This window comes from Populus alba, chromosome 1, assembly GCF_005239225.2.
Source record: "Populus alba chromosome 1, ASM523922v2, whole genome shotgun sequence".
Taxonomy (NCBI): Eukaryota; Viridiplantae; Streptophyta; class Magnoliopsida; order Malpighiales; family Salicaceae; genus Populus; species Populus alba.
Genome location: NC_133284.1, coordinates 301947 through 322233, shown reverse-complemented (window position 1 = coordinate 322233; position 20287 = coordinate 301947). Strand labels below are relative to the sequence as shown.

The 20287-nt window shown below is 36.2% G+C and overlaps 1 protein-coding gene across 4 annotated transcripts; it reads right to left on the bottom strand.

The window, feature by feature from the left end:
• Positions 1-285: 285 nt before the first annotated feature.
• Positions 286-15441, bottom strand: LOC118032712 (calpain-type cysteine protease DEK1). Of its 4 annotated transcripts, none has more exons than XM_035037477.2 (32): positions 15118-15441; positions 14704-14910; positions 13841-14091; positions 12353-12535; positions 12021-12156; positions 11573-11703; positions 11353-11467; positions 10233-11256; positions 9934-10044; positions 9652-9710; positions 9316-9478; positions 8858-9131; positions 8598-8748; positions 8357-8468; positions 8092-8257; positions 7894-7964; positions 7667-7758; positions 7355-7517; positions 7116-7187; positions 6280-6654; positions 6085-6200; positions 5693-5990; positions 4799-5118; positions 4244-4595; positions 3800-4120; positions 3616-3720; positions 3366-3494; positions 2090-2470; positions 1867-2004; positions 1450-1686; positions 901-1352; positions 286-718 (listed from the first exon to the last, which is right to left on the bottom strand). In XM_035037477.2, exons 2-31 carry the CDS (start codon positions 14826-14828, stop codon positions 1047-1049), a joined length of 6477 nt encoding a protein of 2158 aa, XP_034893368.1. In that variant the 5' UTR covers positions 14829-14910; positions 15118-15441; the 3' UTR covers positions 286-718; positions 901-1046. The 4 variants fall into 4 exon arrangements, with proteins under 4 accessions (XP_034893368.1, XP_034893369.1, XP_034893367.1 ...); XM_035037478.2 differs by having other exon boundaries at positions 812-1352; positions 14704-14847; XM_035037476.2 differs by having other exon boundaries at positions 14704-14847.
• Positions 15442-20287: the final 4846 nt, after the last annotated feature.

Sequence of the window (20287 nt, the reverse complement as noted above, 5' to 3'; positions counted from 1 at the left end):
GCATACGGATACAGGATACAAATACAAAATGGACACATTTTTTAAAATTTGGGAGACAGTTGGTAATGGTATTTTAATTAAAAAAAAAAAAAGGGATTATTATTATATTTATATACAATTGTTTTATCTTTTTTCATACCTCGTTATATCTCAGATATGAAAAGGAACGTTCCTGTAAAGATGAGATGAAAAGACTTGCTGATTATAGTTTGAACTACCATCGTAGTTCATGCAGTACATGCAAAGGAAACAAATTAAACACAAACTGACAATTACCAACTCAAATGACAAATGATGATTATATTGCAAAATGGGGTAATCTTTTTTTACAAGTGACAAATTGTTCAGAATATAAAGCACAACAAAACTGCAGCTGAAACCTTCTCCAGCTACCATGCTTTTCAGTATTCACCTAGAACTAGCGTTAGTGGTTATTTTCCTTTTTCTTTTCAACCCTTTTCTTTCGCCACTTCATTTACATGATTAGGCCTATATTTCCTACAGATTACATACCTACACATGTACAATTAACCAGCTCGACAACCCTCTCCGAAGCACTGATAGCATGCAATAAGCTCTCATGTCTAGCTAAGTGCATTCAAATTAATTTGGTGCTGGAGCTTGTACAAGGAATCAAGTCCAAAAATGCACTAGTCGAATGGCTTGCTTGCTTTGTCACACGCCCATCCTGGCAGCTGAGAACCACAATGTGCACAGGCTGCCAAATTCACAGGTTTAGATCAGTCCTTCGTAGCTCAGCATAGATACAAAACAAAAAATAACGAAACAAGATGAATGTAGAAAGTTTTACCAAATGCCTTGAGAAGAACAAATGGGAAACAGATGGGTAGAAAGACGCATTGCAAGATAGACATTGAAGAAACTTGCGACACAATTTACCTTGTGATTCTGTACACTGATTTGTGGTTCAACAAAATCTGCCTTGGGTAGTCCATGATCTATGAACAACCCAAGCACATAAAAATCTAGCACGTAAGCTCTCAGCCCAAAGGACAAAGAAAACAACTGAAAGCCATCACTGATTATTACAAAGCTTCAAGGGTAACTGATGCTTTGGTGAAAACAGAGAGAACAAATGGTGCTTCTTCACCGGGATGTATAGTTGTAGGTACGATTGTGTAACCTTTTGGATCAGGATCCAAAACCATTTCACACGATATTTCTCGAGAATTGACATAATCTGTCCCGCCAACTGATTCATGTAGGTAAATGTTGTAGGAAGCACGACGACCACGTGTTTTCAGAATCCTCATTCCAATGTAGAACATCATTGAATCATGACTAGATTGGTAATTTCTGAAACCAGCTGCTGTTCTAGAGAAACTCACACCCTAAACACAGAAAATTAGATGAGTTCATAAACTCTGTAAAGATGTGAAGTGCAAGGGATTAAAAAAAATTCTTGTATGTCCTTCACTGGAAGCATACCTGAGTTAAAGTGATGAACACATGAATTGGTAATGATGCATCTGGACCAGTGGCCCTCAATCGGAACTGTGGATTTTGATTCCAGGAAGCATAATCTTGGCATCCACCAGCACTGTAGCCTCGCCATTGGCCATGGACAGAATACCGCATCTCAGAGGGGTAGACACGGCATATATATATTGACCGGAAGTGGATTTGAAAGTCTTGCCAGGACATCCAGAATATACCATCCTTGGACTGTTCAACAAGACTGTTAAGTTTTTGAAAATAATATCCCTTTGCAAGATGGCGATCAGAAAATGAAATCATATGGTCAAGCATGCCTTAACAAATAGTACTCAAGGACCATGTTGCATAACTTTTTACTCACCAAGAGAAGAAAAGGAAAACATGCCTTAACAAATAGTACTCAAATACCTGTGGAACATGCTTTAATTTGTGCTTCATCCTATCAGTCCATTCAGGAGATGAGTCAGACCAAGGTCCATTCCACTCAACTTCATTAGCCCATGGATTTCGAATTTGAACAAGCTTATGGCCATCCACCTCTCTTACCTGAATAATTTAATAAGTGTAAACTTCCACCAAGATTTCTTCAGCTGGTACACAATTAATGTAGAAAGATACAAGCTGGTCTTACCTGCAGCAAAGAGTACGCATGGCCCTGCACAATACCACTTGAGGAAACCTGGACATCAGAACCTGATGGACTCCCCGCACCCAATAGAAAGCCTTCTTGTTTAAAGCGCAACAATTGAGACCACAGTCTACCACTTGCAAGATCAATCTGGGCCTGAGCACTCCTCATGTCAATCTCCTCGCCAGCACCTCCAGTGAGATCCACAAGAGCATCCTGAACAAGCCCACCTTCCAATGCCTCATAAGAACCATGCAATTTGGCGTATGCTTTCTCCAATATAGAAACCCAGAGTTCGTTACCCTTCCGGCTGGTAGCAAATGCAGGTTTACCTGGTGATTCACATGGAATCCAATCATCAACAACGACTGGGACCCAGTCACCCTGCAAGGAGATCACAAAACAGAGAATACTGTTATGAACATGATAACCAAACAGGAAGAGGTCTTGCTAATTTTATCTGCTAGCTTATTTAACATGAAATGAAGCACCATTAGAACAAAAACAGGATCAGAAATGAAACGCACAACCCAGTTAAGAGATCAGGTAATTATAGTACACGACTCATGGAGTACATTACGAAAGCCAGTGTTCATGACCATAAAGATTCCCAAGACCAACCCCAGAACCACCTCACCCCTAGCGCACCTGGGCCGAGTCCCAGGGAAAGCATTGCCAATTCTTAAGGGAAGCCCCAGGAAGCTATATCTAATAGAATGGCAACTGCTTTGATATAGTCACATCAAAGGGAGATAGCTCCACCAAAAGTCTGGTAGCGTTGGCATCTAAATCATCTAAAGAAGTTGCCACCTCTCCTACTTCCAAGACGCTAGCACAAAAATTGTCTGCTAAATGGTGCACTAGAGTTACTTTATCACTAAACAATGGGGTTTTCTCCAGACAAATTTCTCATTTGAACAGCCAAGTCTATAAAAGAATAGATTTGGATAAAAGTTTTAGTTTTCTCACACTCAAATCATCAGAATATGGAAGGCAAGCCTAACCCATCAAAGATTAAATTCACATCAGCAGATCGAGTACTTTCAACAACTTTAGGGTTTTTTAACTTGCAAACATCAAAGGACTTTTTCTAATTATTTCCATACAACAGTGATGATAAAAATTCCAGAATACATCACAATGTCTCAATTTCCCCTTCAAAAGCACAGCTGAACCATATATAATATATTAAAGCACAAATGGCCAACTTTCTGCTTCCTGACACGAATTAAACATTGAAAGATGTACATAATACCAAAGGAAAACTATGAGCTGTTACCTGAATACAAAAGCGAACTGTGTAAATTCCTTCCTCATTATACTCTGGGGTAATAATCACTTCTGATATTCGTGATACCTCCGTTAGAACAGCAACAGCACTTAGAAACCAACAATCACCTAAATGACCCTATAACATGAGCAAGACAATTTTTAAGAATTCTGAACCAATAAATTAAGGTGATTCAAAATATATCATGATCAGTACAGTAAAGAAAAATTGCATGTCACGCAGCCAGGAGAGACCAGACCTGACAAACATCAGAGGGATTTGCTGCCCCAGAAAACAAACACGGGTGGGAGTCTAGATGGCTTTCCTTGACTATTTCCACAGGCCGCATCCACTCAGAGACAACCTAGGTTTGAACTCCAAGACAAAGTTAGAAAAACCAATAAAATACACCAAGCTGCATGTAATTACAGATAAGAAACAACCTGCAACTTTGAAGGGGGATTTCTAGGATCCATGTATAACGATTGATCATTTGGAGGAAATTCCTGGTCAGTAAAATGTGCTTCTCCTCTAGCACACAAGGCTTCCTTAACAGCCAATTCAACTGAAAGCATCCGTTGATTAATTTCTTCTTGTGTTTCTATCCTAGGTTTCCTAAACCTCCTAGCAAAAGAATCAACATCTATCGCCACTCCTTCACGATCTGACCTCCTTTTCCTCCCACTTGAATATTGCCCGTCCCAGTCTACATCATCCCTATCATAAAGATCTACATCTGCAGGATCACTATCCCACTCATCAACCTAAGTAAACACAGGAAGCAAAGATTAGTCAAGGACTTCAACCCCAAATATAAAATGTTGTTTCTGTTATTTGAAATTTCACACAGTTCACCATAATAACAAATATTGACAGCAGAAACATACTCTGGGGGGTGAATCTGCCCATTGCCAGTTATCTTCAGGGTAGTCAATCATACCAAACTCCGTTGAGCCTATAGCAGTGTGAAGAGAGGCAATCTCATCTTCAGTTAAGCACCTTCCCCATAAGAAAACATCCATTATATGCATCTTAGACTCAGCTCCTTCGCTATCTGATCTTCCAAATGCATCCACATCTATTGGTGGCCTAACACCGACCCAAACTTCTGTCCCCTGTTCCCAGATGCTACTGCCCACAGACAATGGTAGCCCAGTTTGGAAGCCATCAAAGCCACCATCCAAATAGCAAGTTGCTTCACCCAAATCAGCATCAACTGTCATTGTCACAATATGCCATCTGCAAAGTAATTGTAAGACCCGAGTAACTTGAAACTGTAGATAGAAATGATATATGCTGAAAATAAAAGTAAATTACAAGTATATCACATTTCGGAGTTCCAATCCTTCATTAAAGATTAAATACCACAGCAAGTGCAAGAATACATGGAAAGTTAAAAAGGAAGCACTATGATTTGAAGTTGCAGCAAAAAATTTCCTAACCTTCCATCAGCAATACTTGTTGCACTGATACTCCACTCCTTGGCAACAGTTGTCTGCCTATCACCTTTAGTAATTAATCTAAGCCCAACCTGTCCAGCCTCAATACCTTGCTCAGCACCAGCCACCAGAATTTCCCAGCATTCTTTCTTCTGAAATTCAGTGCCCAAAAGGCAAACTGGTCCAGACTCAGGTTGGATCCAAACTGCAATGGAAAAGCTGACCTTTCGACTTTGACATACACTGGAATCGATCTCGCCACAGTGCCTGCCACTTGTGGTTGGTTCATCATCAAGAACACACACGGCACCTGTAACTCCGGTCTGCCAACAACATTTAGATTTAATAGATTCATATTTCACAACAAAATTGGAGACATCTTTACATACAAATTCAGATATTAGCATTATAGATCATGAAGTAGCAAAGTGATTCTAGGAAAGCTCAAGGCAGTTTGGGCTAGTTTCTTAAAGGTGCAGTCCCTGCTCCTGCAAAACCAGACCTGAAAAGTCCACAAATTCCAGGAGCTGGAGTGCTGACTTCCTTTATACAATTTGGGATATTACTTATCTGGCTACTAATCAGGTTATTAAAACTAGCACATAAAACTGCACAATATTTTCAGAACATCTTCTGCTGCATCAGTTGTTAAAGATACAGTCTTTCCTTAACCAGTCTTGGTTTCAGAACCCAGATTCCATGCATTTCACAATCCCCGCGCCTATTTCAGCTGAAGCACTGCAGCTAACCTATAAGCTTTAATCATCTATGGGAAGGCAAATCATCCAAATATGGAAGAAATGCCAGCATTTCATATCATATGATATTAAAAGGAAAAAAACAAAAAAACAAAATGGAAACAATAGGAGAACTGATTTACAGAACAAGGTTATCAACCTGCAATGCTCGGCGAGCTAATTGAGCTGAGCGTATCCTACGTGCAATGCTTGAAACCCTTTCTCGTGCAAAGGAATCGCTGAGAACAGAATCACCTCCCACAGCACGCACTGCAGCTGTCATAGCTGCTGCCTCCCTGCTGCCAGCATTAGGAATAGTGGAAATGAGAGAAGCTTCAATCTCCTTCCATTTGCGCTCTTCCTTCTCCAAAAGGGCCTTCCTTCTTTCTTTACCTCTCCCCTCCTCTTCACGTCTTTGCATTAAGATTTCCTCTTCCATCTCCTTTTCTCTCAGATAGCTACAAAATCCAGAATGAAGATTTAGAAACAAGGAAAGAGTAATTCCTAGCATGGCAGAAAAAGGATTTAAAATAATAGTCAGAAAGTTGTCACCTCTCCTGAATAATTTCAAATTGCCTATGGTCCTCTGGCATCCACTTTTTAATTTTCTTGGCACTTAGGTCAGAGAAACCTATGCTGTCAAGAAAAAGCCTCAAGCGTACCTCATCCTATCATGGCAGAAGTATAGTCAGGAACTCTAAGTCATGATAAAACAAGTATAGTAATCATCACAAAACCCTGATTTACCTGTACTCTTTCTGCCTGAGCAGTCAAGCCAAGCAGAAGAAGCAGGTAACCACCAAATCTATCCCACATGTACACCCATTCAGTATCAATTGCCTCTTCTAAAGCCAAAATCCGAGCATGTGCACACATTTCCCTTCTGTAATCAACACCACTGACTGATTCATGGCGAAATGTCTGGTATCTCATCCTGCAGAGGAAAGATCCTACTACTAATTCCTCATTTCTTAGACGATCTCGCAATTTCATGACATCATCTCTAGGAAGCACAAGTTTTCCTGCCTTATCACGTGTAGCAGTAGGGTCCCCAACCAAAAGAGCTGTTGAACTAGCAGATCGCTGAGGAGCTGAATATGTTCCGGACAAAGCATTTCTTGTCTGCATGATAACATAATAAAATGCAACACATTAGTTGCAGTGCAGTAGTATATGAGCATAAGTTTGGACAACCTTTCACCATGCAAGATATAGGGAATTAAAAACTATGGTGGATTTATTATGTTCTATAAACACATTAAAGTAGGAGTATGTACACATACATACATTCACAAATATTTAGAAAGTAGTTTGGGCATAACCTAGTGAAAATCATATACCATACGGACTCAATTTAGTTGTAAGAAGGTGTAAGGATTTGCTGCACTTCACCGCCCCAAATTTTCATTTAGATTTAGCAAAATACTTAACCACACACATCATTGATGCCAAATTCAAGAAACCAATCAACATTTATATTGCATATTCAACTATTTGCAGGGGGGGTCTTATGGCATCGATGCAAGATAAATTGGATAATGAATCAACTCCAAGTTCAATTTTAAATTCAAAATCAAACACACCTTAGTGGCAGATCGTGTAATTGCTTGAACAATCATATCCTTGCTGAGAAATTGAACTGCATCTTCCATCATCTGGAGATGCAAGCAAATGTTATCAACTAAACCCAATAAGCATTGCAAAGGGAGATACAGAGTAACTGATTTCAGATAATATTAAAACCAGCATAAGAAAAAATAGTAGCAGACTGGCATCAAGTCAAATCAAATCATAGGAAATCAGATATGATTAGTATGCTGACCTTTAGAGTCAGGCATGGACGAGAGACTGCAAACCCAAAGGATACAACAAGAGTAATTGCAGATACAGCAGCACCAGCAAATGGTGGATAAATATTCAAACTGGCAACAACACCCCATCCTTCGGTTGCCAAAGCAATCCCATAAAGCATGAGAAATGCACCGCTGTTTGAGAGGTGATGCACAAGCATTAGATGTGAATAAAGAATGAAGCTCTGGTATAGATATAAACAATTATAATAGAAAATAAATGACAAAAGAATTAGAAATCCATGACTATATAAGAGAAAAGAACATAGATTAGATAAACAAACCTGACATTCTTTCCACAATCTGCATGGGCATCATAAACGTAAACAGGCAGTACTCGTGGTGAATAAACTACAATGGGTGGTGACAGAAGGACCTGCAGGGACACACGTGTGTGCAGAGAAGGAAAGGAAAAGAATAAATGAGAAAATAAAATCCATTTTGTAAAATGAAAAACAGAGAATAAATATTACAATCAAAACTTGAATGGAGTTAATGTGATGAAACTTACAGTCAATGCTCGTCCAGCAAGAAGAAACAGAAATGAAAAATAACCAACAGATGCTCCCACAAAAGGCTTGCCTGAAAAGAAAGGTGAAATTTAAAGTCACTGGCTGATTGTCATTATGCAACAAAGTCATGAAGAGAGTCTGTCCAAGACTAGGGTGCTGAGGAAGTAGCATGGGTCAATTATGATATTTGTTTTCACCTTCAAACCATCCAACAAGAAATGCAGCCAAGCCCAAAAGAAAAGCAAGGAAACAAACAAAGAGCATCTGTGTCCTGGTCAAATAGAAATTGTTTGAAGCCCAGTGATGGATAACACCAATAGCTAGTACGATCAGGAGAAGAATTAAGAGGAAGGCCACCCCTATCTGTTGCAATTGAGAGGACAAAAGAAAACAAGTCAACAGATTTTGCACAAAAATCTCAAGGACACGAAAATTCAGGGATGCATAAAAAACCCCACTTACAGTCCATGGCTTAACCACAACTATAACAGCAGATATTGCACCAAGCAGCAGCAGAAGACCAATAATAACAAATATATATACACCTCGAGAAAGTTTCCAGTCATCATCTTTCCTGCAAAAAAAAATTACAGCACATTAAATGGCCAAACAAACGCCCACTTGCAGCAGTACACAAATATCCAGTCATGTTTTGAGAAGTAAACTTCTGTCATGGAGTAATGTTTAGTACAATAATTCTCACCATTTAAGCAATCCACAGCAAAGTGATAGCAATGCTGGAATGCACACAAGAGGAAGTAGGGCCGCAAGAAAATCACCCTTTGTTGGAACCTGGTCATCCCTGGATTGGACTACTTCCAAATAGGATGTGCCACAAAATGCCACGAGAACAACTACCAAAACAGGCAACATGAAGTAAGATAAATCCACATGCTGACTCGGCCAATTTATGATAGACCAAAAATGCAAATATTAAAGACCATACAGGTATAGACAAGTTACCTGCAAATATCCCAACACATACAGCAGAAGACTGGGAAAACCGATATGTAGCAAACCATGAAATAATTGGTAACACACCAGTGACTATTAAGGCAATTGCAGATGCCATCACCCAACCAAGGTATGCTGGTGATGCATAAGGAGAACTAAAGCTTTTTTGGCCACTGGTCAATGCCCTGTATCCTAAATCATCCAGAGGCTTTGCAGACACAATTGCACCCAGAGCTAACACAGATCCAATAAATACTATTGTACAAACAATAAGAACAATACCCTAGAAAAGACAAGAAAAACAACTAGAATCAATAGAGGTTTAATGTAGCAAACTAAATCATAAAAATATAAAAAAGCGGAAAGGCAATAGCTCCTTTGAACCATAGACTTCCAAAATGATAGATTTATTCTTGAATAGTTACATAAAATCAAAGGTGAAGGGTGGAGAGCGAGAAGGAACAAACCTCCTTTGTCCCAGGAGGACGATGGTTTTCAGTATGACCTGCAGACTGCACTTGATGAACCCAAAACTGGTAGCCATTGTGAATCCAAATAGGAATGGCAACAGAAAGACAAGCCACCATGAGTGGGACAGTCAAGGACAATCCAAGAAGTAGTGACGATTTGCTGCAGAAGAGGAAATAGAAATTAATGCATAATGAGGAATGTGGTGCGGAGTCACCCATAACATGTCATAGAATCATCCATGAAGTAGGCTATATACAATAAAAACACACTGCCTTGATTGGAAAATTCTAAAATGATACAAGTAATTAAATGAAATATGAAATCCACCATACCTCAAGAAGGAAAGCAACAATCCAACACCAGTGCTGAGCAGCCAAGCAATAACACCATACTGAAAAACAAAGATGTTCAAGGAGACATAAGAACACCAAGAATTCAGATAGAAGTCCCACAAACTTTAAATAGTATAAAGACATAGACTAACAGAAAGAACAAGCAAAGGCAAATTTTTTTATGGATTTATGTACATATGCACATAAATAAACAAAAAAGAAAATCCATTTTTAATGCAACACAAAAAAAATTAAGAAATTACAACATTCAACAGTATCTACCTTGCGAGGTTTTGATGTCATGGCCATTTCTTCTACTTGAAGTGACCGAAGGAAAGTCATGATAGAGCAAACAACAAGAGATAGAAGAAATACTGCAATGCCAAGCTCAAACTGCAACATAAATTGTTTCAGCAAACATCAAGAGATAGTAGAAATACTGCAATGTCAAGCTCAAACTGCAACATAAATTGATTCATCAAATTTAAACATTATTTTTGTTCACTATCAATAATCTGACATAAATCTTACCAAAAACAAAAACAATATAATTAAGGAAAAATCTTACAAACTCCACTCACCTGTTGATGTGTAGTATTTATAATTTTTATTATCTTGGGACGAACAATTGCCAGAATAGTCGTTTCCACAATGAAGATGAAACTAAAGAGAACCCATGCTCGCTCAGGAGTACCTGCTATGTGATGCAGAAAAAATCTAGACAACTGAAGCCACTTTTCACGCCCCTGAAGCCTTAGTTCTTCTGAAAGAGAAATTTGATTGGGCATAACATTGTCAACACTATTTGAGTCAACAATTGTGATGTCAATATTGTCACGATGATCTCTATCTGCATCCAAACTGCTTCTCTGGAGTAATGCCAGAATAGTGTGGTCCAAGTTCTTCTCCTTCAACATCATGGCAAAATTAGGATCCAGTCCTTTATCCTGAAGTAAAGTAGTCAGTTCTCTGTTGCCTTGCCTTGCCCTCTTTTTCAGCATAGAGGTAATCCTCGGATCATTCAACCTTTCCTGAAAAGCAAGAGCAAGGTTCAAATCTAACAGTTGTTGATTTGCAGAAGTCGATGCACTAGACTCGCAGCATTGGCTATCAAGACCACTGCTAGAGCAAACCACTGGGGAACTATTCAGATCAAATTTTTTATCCCCAGATGTCCCAGCTTCAGGCTCTTGGACAACTGAACGACAAGAACTGCTATGTAATGCTAAACTCGGCCTTCCACTGTCTGTGCTTTTATCACTGTTGATCCCCTCATGACAACTAGCATTTCGGCATAGAACATTATTCCAGTTACTAGAATCAGTTGTGCACTGCACTGCCAACTGGTTACCAGAGTCAACAATATTACCAAGTGGACCTGCTTCAATACTACTACTACGTTTTACACTTGAGCCACAACCTTCAGAAGAGCTGGATGAAGTGTTCTGTTCCTTTCTGCGAAAACCCTCTCTAAGGCGAATCACTGTGCTCTGTAAGGCATCTCTTCTAGCAGCTAAAGGATTTGTGACTGACAAATGACGAGAAACAGCAGCACCTAACAGAACAGATGCTACAATAGCATAACTAATGCAATGGCCCAAGTACCTGAAGCAAAGAAAAAGGATGTTAACTATGACATAAGACAGCAACTGAAACCAACAAATTTACACATAATTTTGAGCAAAAGTCTATAGAACAAACCAGTAATGCACCCCAAAGCAGAAAAGAAAAACTCGGGATGTGCCCGCAACAAAAAGTGCCACCACACGGCTTTGAAGAAGCTGAAACCCATACAAGCACGCTCCCATGTTCCAATCTGCATAACAAATAATCACATGAAATTAGCTCCAAGTATAGCAAAGATGCATAGAAGGCAATGAAAAATGCAAAACATGAGTAACCATGGTCATCAATAGGATACCGAGAATAATGACAGCAGCTGATGTAATGAATCCAAGCCAGCGTGCTTCTGTTGCTGTCAAACCATATAAAATGGAATACACAAGCAGAACCACAAGCGAACCAAAGTATAGAAGTCCAAGATGTGAAGCCCTATAAACACATTGAGAAGAAAAAGGAAAAAGAAGTTATTATAGAAGCAACTAAACAATTACACTGGCTAGGCAAAAAATGCCTAATAATTTAACACCTCAAAAGGATGCTGAACCGATTTAATTAACCCTCATAACCAAGAGTCATACACACTCCCTACTTATCATTAAGCAAGTAAAAAATAAATGCAGTTATCAACAGGACCACCTGAAAAGGTTGCACCCACTCTAGTTATGCCTTAACAAGACAGATTCAACACTAACCACTAAGATATAATACAAAATACTAAACAAACAAAGCTTGAGCATATGGCTTACCTACTGGATTGCCGAGGGTATAATTCATTGGGTTCAGGTGGCTCTGGTGAGCATGGAATTGGACCCATTTCTATACAATCACTATAAGCAAATTTGTATGCCCTCCGCACATACTCATCCACATCTAAGCCATTCCCTTCAGGCATTGAAGGAACAGGAAACAAAATAAAATATTTATTACGTCAAAAACACATAGCAGCAACAAAAGTTTATTGCATCATCAAGACTCATGCCTGGAAAACATGAAATCATATCATCACAGTGCAATGCATCTCAGGAACAAATAATGAAGCAAAATAACGCTTGACATGAAAAGATAAAGCAAAACTCACCATTAAAGACCATTCGGCAAATAAAGAGCATGTTAATTGCCAAAGCAATTGCTGATACACCAAAAAAGAAACCAGAGGGTGAATATCGCTCAGATGCATTTTTACCAGCAGTAACATACACAGCACATAGTTCATATGCACAGAGCAAGGCCACAGCCAGCAGAAGAAGAATAGCAACTGCTCCTGTAGAGCCAAAACAAAGAAATTAGGTCAAAACCAAAAGCAAGAGAAAACAATGAAAAACTCAGTGAATAATATGAATGGAAAAGTTACGCAATGATAAAAGCAAACTTCAATTATTACCATGCACAAGACAAAACCAGTGCCAGATAAACAAGATTAAGACAATGAGAACATGATATTTAACAAATGATGAAAATGAAATTTTATCATGTTAGGCTTCCCAGCCTTAATGCCCCTCTTTAGTGAGGGATCGTCACAAATAGATTCATATGGACCAGAAAGCAGCCTACAGTTACATCTATATATGGAGTTCAAGTGTAATGAAAGCAGCTCTAATTTATCATCCACTTGCTTTTTTATTACAGCACCTTTAACATGAATACTGTAAATGCATGCAGCTTAGCTGGTCATAATAATGTTCCTGTTTGTTATTGAGCTTCTTACATCTTTCTTTTTCCCCATTTCATAAGTAGCTTCCTCTGCCACTTTATCATATTTGCTTTAGTCCCAACTCTTTGATGCTTTACCAAGTTTACTGTCACATTCCCTTTATATCTCATTATTAATCTGTTTAACTGAGTGACATTTTAGAGGTCCGGAATAAAGTTTTCCTAATTTGGCAAAATAGTCAATAGTTGTGTTTTCAACTTTTATAGATGCCAAGTTGCTTAAAACCAAATCCTTGGCTCATTCATGACAGTTTAAGGTTTTCTTTTTTTCTTTTTTCCACAGATTCCAGCAAGATAATCAATCGTTGAATTTTTCCCAAATGTCTAGTGAATGCATTGCAACTAATCTCCCAGTCTAACAAAACTTAGCTGACAAGACAATCCCTCATTCCTATAACTTGTTGTCACTAACCCATTCTATATTACTACACCGTTTCTATCACACACGCCTCAATCTCACCAACAAAGCATCTGCATTGTCTAGCATGAATCGATTTAGCTCAACGTGAATATTAAATTCAGATTTAGGAGTGGAACCGGACCCATTCTCAATAGGACGATCTATCCTCCAATTAGTTTTTTTTTATGAGAAATAGAAAGGAACGACTTTGTTATTGACTTGACGAAGTTCTTAACCACTTGGAAACTTGTAAAATAGAGGAATGCATGCTGAATAGCATGTTTAACATGAGATTAAATGCCAAATAAAATCAATTTAAGAGGTTACATCTCTAGCACCGAAGACAGATTTGCTATACAAATATCACAATGGACATACGAAAATTAAATAATAAGACAGAAAAGAGTTCATTTTCTAGGTAAACAATGAAGACAAAGAGGGCAAGGACACACATACTTGAACTTTGCCATTGTGTTCTCCACCAGAGCATGATTGAATAGAATGCCAATAGAAGAGCAGTTCCAGCCATGATTACAGCCAGGCCAATTATATCCCGATTCAATATTACAATTAACCAGCCTCCCCACATGACAAGCATTAGAACTGGAGATACAACAATCATCCATGCAGATAGAGAGAGAAAACGACACAATATGCCCAGCTGAGGACCTTGTATGATATGTGGCCATTTTCTGGCAAAGATCCAGCTGAGAAATGCCAACCGAGAACAAGAGGATGAGAAAAGGACTGAATCCAATTATCAGAATACACATAGTTTTACAATACAACACATGGACTTCATAATTAAGAATGCTGAAAGTAGGGAGACCAATAAAGTACACAAGCGAAGCCTAAACATGGAGACAAGGAAAAAGAATCTGTATAACAGAGGAACATGTAGAGTTTACTGATCACATCAAAGAAAGAAAAGAAAAAGGTGCAAAAAGCTCTGGGAAGTTCTCTATTTTTATATTGTCCAAAACCGATAAAAACAATCTATTTTTTAAATGAAAGGAAAACCTTGTACTAAAATAACCTGCTAAACCAGCTTTCTGTTCCATAATACATCTCTGCATAATCGGAAAAAAACAACTGTTTTTCAATCACACAACAAATGAAGCCTTAATGATTAATTAACGACACATTTAACAAACTAAGGAATATTACTATGTAGGACAACGCAACCTCAAATCCTAATAATTAACCATCAATTATCACATGCTATAAACCCCCACATGAAATCTATGTACTGTCAATCACTCTGGCAAGTATGGTAACAAGATAAATAGAAATTTCCAAAGTTGCTTATCCAGAATTACCTATAAATCCTCCATGGCCTCCAATTCACTGCCCATAGAATCGAGAATGAAGCGGAACCCAAAACCGCGAAAAGGGTCCCTGAAATAGCACAGGCCAGCACAATCCCATGCTGGTCGCCTTCCATGGCTCCACTATCCCACCTACTGCACACCCACGTGCATCAATACCAACACCAATTTTTCACAATACATACGGACAAAAGTGAACTGTAAAGCCAAAAACTAAAAATTAAAACTAAACACATTGTCCAAAATTAACAGTAATGAAAGGGGCAATTTAGCGGGTTTTAACTACAAACGTGAAAGCATACAGAAATTACAAGAACAAGAAAAAATCCATCCAACACTTACTGAAAAGAATTGAAATCCACATAAAGAAGAGCAATGTAGGGTACAGAAAATTAGGATTTTTACCTAGAGTGAAGTGAACTTGATGGGAAGCAGCACCATAGCCTTAATTCAAAAGGGTCATCTAATAATTGAGCTTTATCTAGGGTTTTGTTGCTTCTATACAAGTAAAGAAGAGAAAAGGTGAAAAAGTTAGCTACTTTAGACTTTGTTTTGTTTTGTCTGGTGTTTGATTGGTTAGGTTTTATCTTCTTAGAGGATTTTCAGCTTCAGAGAAGAACAGAGAGAAAGAGTAAAGTTCAAAAAAAAAAAAAACTATTGCTATGTGTGAACTGTGAAGTAAAAAAGATGGTCTTTTCTGAGAGAGAGAGAGAGAGGGGAACAAGACAAGAAGACTGGAAAACATGAGTAAAGATGGGGGATGGTTAAAAAACTAACAGCTTTGTTTCTGTCTGAATATTTCCTTGTCCCCGTTCGTTTCGAAAGGTTTTTTTTAAAATTAATTTTTAAATTTTTTTGTATTTATTTATTATTTAAAAAAATAATCAAAAAAATATTTTTAATTTTTTAAAAAATAATTATTTTGGTTTTGGAAAAATAATTTTTTTATTTTGAGTGAAAAATATTTTTTAGGAGTGGTAAAATATTCATAAATATCTTATTATATGTTAATTATATTAAATTTGATCCTTAATTTTTTAATTATTATATATTTTGATTTTGATTTTTTTTTAATTTAATCCCTTAAAATTTAATTTAATTTTTTTTATATTAACTTTAATTTATTATAATACATTGTATATAAATATGTAGGTGTCTTCTTGCACCTTTTTATTATTATGTTCATTCAGTGTCATTAAATTCATTTGAATCTTTTAAAGTTCATTTGAATATATATTATGATCTTTTAGCTTACAAATATTTATGTAGATATGTCTATAAATTAAAGCATTATTGAAAGAATATGATGATCTCACACACACATATAAATTCATATGAAATAAAAGTGTTTTCTCTTCATCCCCCTTATCTCTATTATTTTTATATATTCTACTTACTTTTTATTATTAATTACATTGTTTTATTATTGTATGCTTCTTGAGATATAGTTTTACAATATAGTCCAAGCTTTTTATTGTTATTTAGTTTTTTCTTATTCTTTTTTTATTGTTATAGTATTAGTTGACTATTCCAAAAATATTATAAAGGATTATGCAGCAAGTATCACTTTGCCAAATCTATAATTTTCAATAGTTTTAGCTATTTTGAATTTTGAATCTCCTTTAATATCCATTATACTCTCATTCCATTACTTAATTAGTTGGATGTAAATGTGTGCACCACTAAATATAAAATAAAACGTATCATTTGAGTTATTCTTTATAACATGTCTCTATAAGCTTTTATAAACTTTCATAGTATCAGAATAATAATAGATAAACATTTGATCATTTCTAATGCTTCCACACACAAATCTTCATCATCCTTGTTATCTTTATTATGGCTTCCTCTAATTCCACCTATTTTTTTTCTCTATTTACTTAACAGATTCAATCAATTTCACAACTTATCAATCAAAAACCTAAAGAACACAATTACTTATCATGGAGGGTTTAGATATAAGTTTTTATTCAAAATCAGGATCCGAATGGTATGATCAATGATTCTAAAGCAGCACCACCCAAGACACTTTCAAATGACTCTTGTAATCCAGCATATAAATTTGGTTTAAGAAAGACAGTTGTGTTTTGAGCTGGTTATTAGCCTTTATGTCTAAGAAGCTAGTATCTATTATCTTTAGTCTGAAAACCTCCAAACAAGTTCGGTATTTTCTCTAGACTAGATTTTAAGCTACCTCAAGGTCATGTATTGCTTTTCTTAAATGACAATTTTAGACTATCATTCAAGGCAATTGTTCATGCTCTATATTTCTTGAAGATTTTAAACAATTAGTTGATCACCTTGTTTTTAGAGGTCAACCAGTGGATGATCATAACCTCACCACTTTCTTAATTAGTGGTCTTCGTGCCACATTTACTTTATTTATTACATCTTACAATTTTGCTTGTAGGGACAAGGGCTTATCTCTTGATGATTTTCATTTAGAACTTTTAAGTTTTGAGATATTGATTAAAGCGTCTACTCTTATGCAAAATTAAAAATTTGTATTTTCTACAAAGACATTTAATTATCAAAAAAGGAAGCCTATAACTATCGCAAAAAAATTTCAACAAGTTACTACATCAGCACAACCTCATGAACTTCCAAGATTCAAGTTCACACAATAATCGTACATCTCCACATTAAAGACCACAATATCAAATTTGTCAAAAGCATGGTCATATTGCTTTAGATTATTTCCAACGCTTTAATTTTTCTTTCCAAGGCTGGAGACCACCTTTTGAATTGGCAACAATAGCTACCGAAGCTAATGACACTTTTAAACAATAAACTTAGCATATGGATAATAGGGCTTACACTCATATTACTGCTAATGCAATAAATTTAACAACTATTCAGCCTTATGATGCTCTTGAAGTTGTCCAAGTAGGCAATGGTTCGGGATTGGTAATCCACAACACTATTTTTTCATGTATAAATACAACTTATAATTCTTTTTATTTGAATAAAATTTTTCATTGTCCTAGAACCACAACCAATCTTTTCTCTATTAATCAATTTTTCAAAAATAATGATTGCTATTTCATTATGACTGAAACTAATTTCTATGTTAAGAAGAATAAGACAATGTGATTGCTACTCCATGAGCTAGTTGAGGATGGTCTCTATCCAATCAATGGGAACAAGAGCTACACCGAAAAATTTTGTTGTTTAACTTCCAAGCTAGGGATAAAGTTCATCAGGGATCAATGGCATGATTGTCTTTATCATCCTTCAAAGTCCACCCTAGTTTATGCCATTGATAAAAGAGTTCACTAGGAAATAAAGTGTTTGTCATTCCTATTAGTTAGGAAAAGCTAAAAGATGACTTTAAATGACTTTCATGTTAGTTAGGAAAAGCTAAAAGACTACTCTCAGTGACTTCAATAGACAATCCACAAGATCTTTAGCTTTGATCTATATTGATGTCTGGATATCCTTTATCACTTTAGCTGGAGGCTAACACTATTATATGTCATTCATTAATGACTTTAATCGTTTTACATAGACGTATCTCATGCATTTCAAAAGTGATGTTCTTTTATTTTTTTTCAAAAATATAAAGTTCCTATTGAAATTTGTTTTCATATTCAATTCAACAATTGCAATCTAATACTGGTGGAGGGTATTTATCTAAATGTTTTCAAAACCTTTTAGCTAAATATGAACTCTTCCATCACTTGATATGACCTTATACATCTCCATAAAATAGTATAGTTAAACGCAAACATAAACATATTCAAGAAATAGGATTAACTCTTTTAGAAAAAAATGCTCTTCCAAATTGTTATTGGATAGATGTTTTCTTCAGATCAATCGCTTACCGACCAAGGTTCTAAAAAATCTACCACTATATTTTGTCCTTTATGAAACAACATCTATATATTCCAAAACTCAAACCTTTGGTTACATCCATTACTCTTATCTCAGACCATATGATCATCATAAGTTAGTTTTCATAAATAAATAATGTATTTTTTTAGGACATTCAAATCAATAAAAAAAGGTATCGTTACTTACATTATGACCTAGACAAAGTTTTTATCTCTAGACATGTGGTATTTGGTGAAGAAACATTCCCTCACTTGGATAGAAGTCAATCTTCTACTACCCATAAGAGCAACTAATTGTTACGAATGCCTTTTATTCCTCTCACAATTTCTTTACTTTCGAATATTCAACATTTCACTTATATTCCAAGTGTTACACAATCAGACTTCATATATCACATTAGTTTTATTCAAGAGTTTAAGTTTTTGGATTGAGATAATTATTTGATACAATATCAAAGCTTTGATGAATTGATCACAAGTTCGAATCTCAACATCTTTATTCTTTTTTAATTAAAATTAATTAATTACACAAAGTAACGTGAATTTGTGCAAGTTTCATGTCTAAAAAGTTTTTATTCAAAAGAATATATTAAAATATAATATAAATTATATTTTCAAACCTCACTTAACCATTTAAATTTTTAAATTGAGATTGACTTTTTTTAAAAAAACACCAATCATAATCATGGATAACTTTGAAGGGGGGATTTTGCTTCTCTTATGATTGAAAAGGTCGACATTTCTTAATTAGCAGCAGTTTCTTATTAAAAATTAATAAATGTTCGGTTGATTTTTTTTCTTTGTATGGCTTCTTAAATCGCAATTATCTTGAATATTGTCAATAATTCTAGTGTTGTCACACTTGATTTAACTCATGCGTGTATTCTTTTTTGTTTTTGGTGTAGGGCTCCATGTACGTGAACCTGTTCTTGCAGTCTTGCCGCTGCCCTGTGCTGATTTTTCTTGTCTTTACTCACACGCACAAAGGGGCCAAGGTCCAATCTTGTCTCTACTTTTTTCAGTTTTCTGCCCAGATTCACGCTTCTTCGATTTATTAAATAGGTAAAGTGCTCATCATCCCTTTCCTATTCCAAGGACAATAATTATCTTTTAAAACTGAGCATCATTAATTGGTCAAGCAAAAATTTACCATAGAATACTCAGATCAGTTGAATTATCAAAGCCTAACCACAGGCACAACAGCCAGCCAACCCTACGAACTTGGGTCTTTGTAACCTTGGTAAAATCTGAGTGCCATGGCAAAAGAAGAAATTGAAAGTTATAGGTGTGGACATCTTCATGAAGATATTGGATTGAAAGTTACAAATATTTCTGCAAAGCTACCGACATAATTCAACTATAAAACATCCTCAACTGTGGGGAAACTCTAAGGTTGTTCTCTAGCTACAGCTGAGAATTTTTACCTGGGATTATTTATCTTGAAACAACTGGATCTGTTTGAATGGTCCAGGACTGTAACTTCCACCTTGATTTCTTGATAGATTAGATCTTAATCAATCCAAAACAAGATCTTGGATGATGGATCTGAGCAGTAAATCAATTGATATTCTCCTGCACATTGTAGGTTGCCGCCAGAAATTGACATTTTAGCATCATGCCAATCTTGTAAAACCTATCTTAATTTAAGACACTTGCATCAAAGAATCTCTAATCGTAAGCCTTTATGAAATGAAAATGGAAGAGTCCCTTTTGTTTTGAGGAATGAACGATTGACAAACCAA

Bases quoted from the DNA above. Each gene is read 5' to 3' on its own strand.
- LOC118032712 (XM_035037477.2), bottom strand. From the start codon at position 14,828: ATGGAAGGCGACCAGCATGGGATTGTGCTGGCCTGTGCTATTTCAGGG. The intron at 11,468-11,572 runs GTATCCTATTGA...TTTGTTATGCAG, and splicing joins AGCTGCTGTCATTATTCTCG to ATTGGAACATGGGAGCGTGC. The intron at 9,479-9,651 runs GTATGGTGGATT...CCTCTTCTGCAG, and splicing joins TTGTTGCTTTCCTTCTTGAG to CAAATCGTCACTACTTCTTG.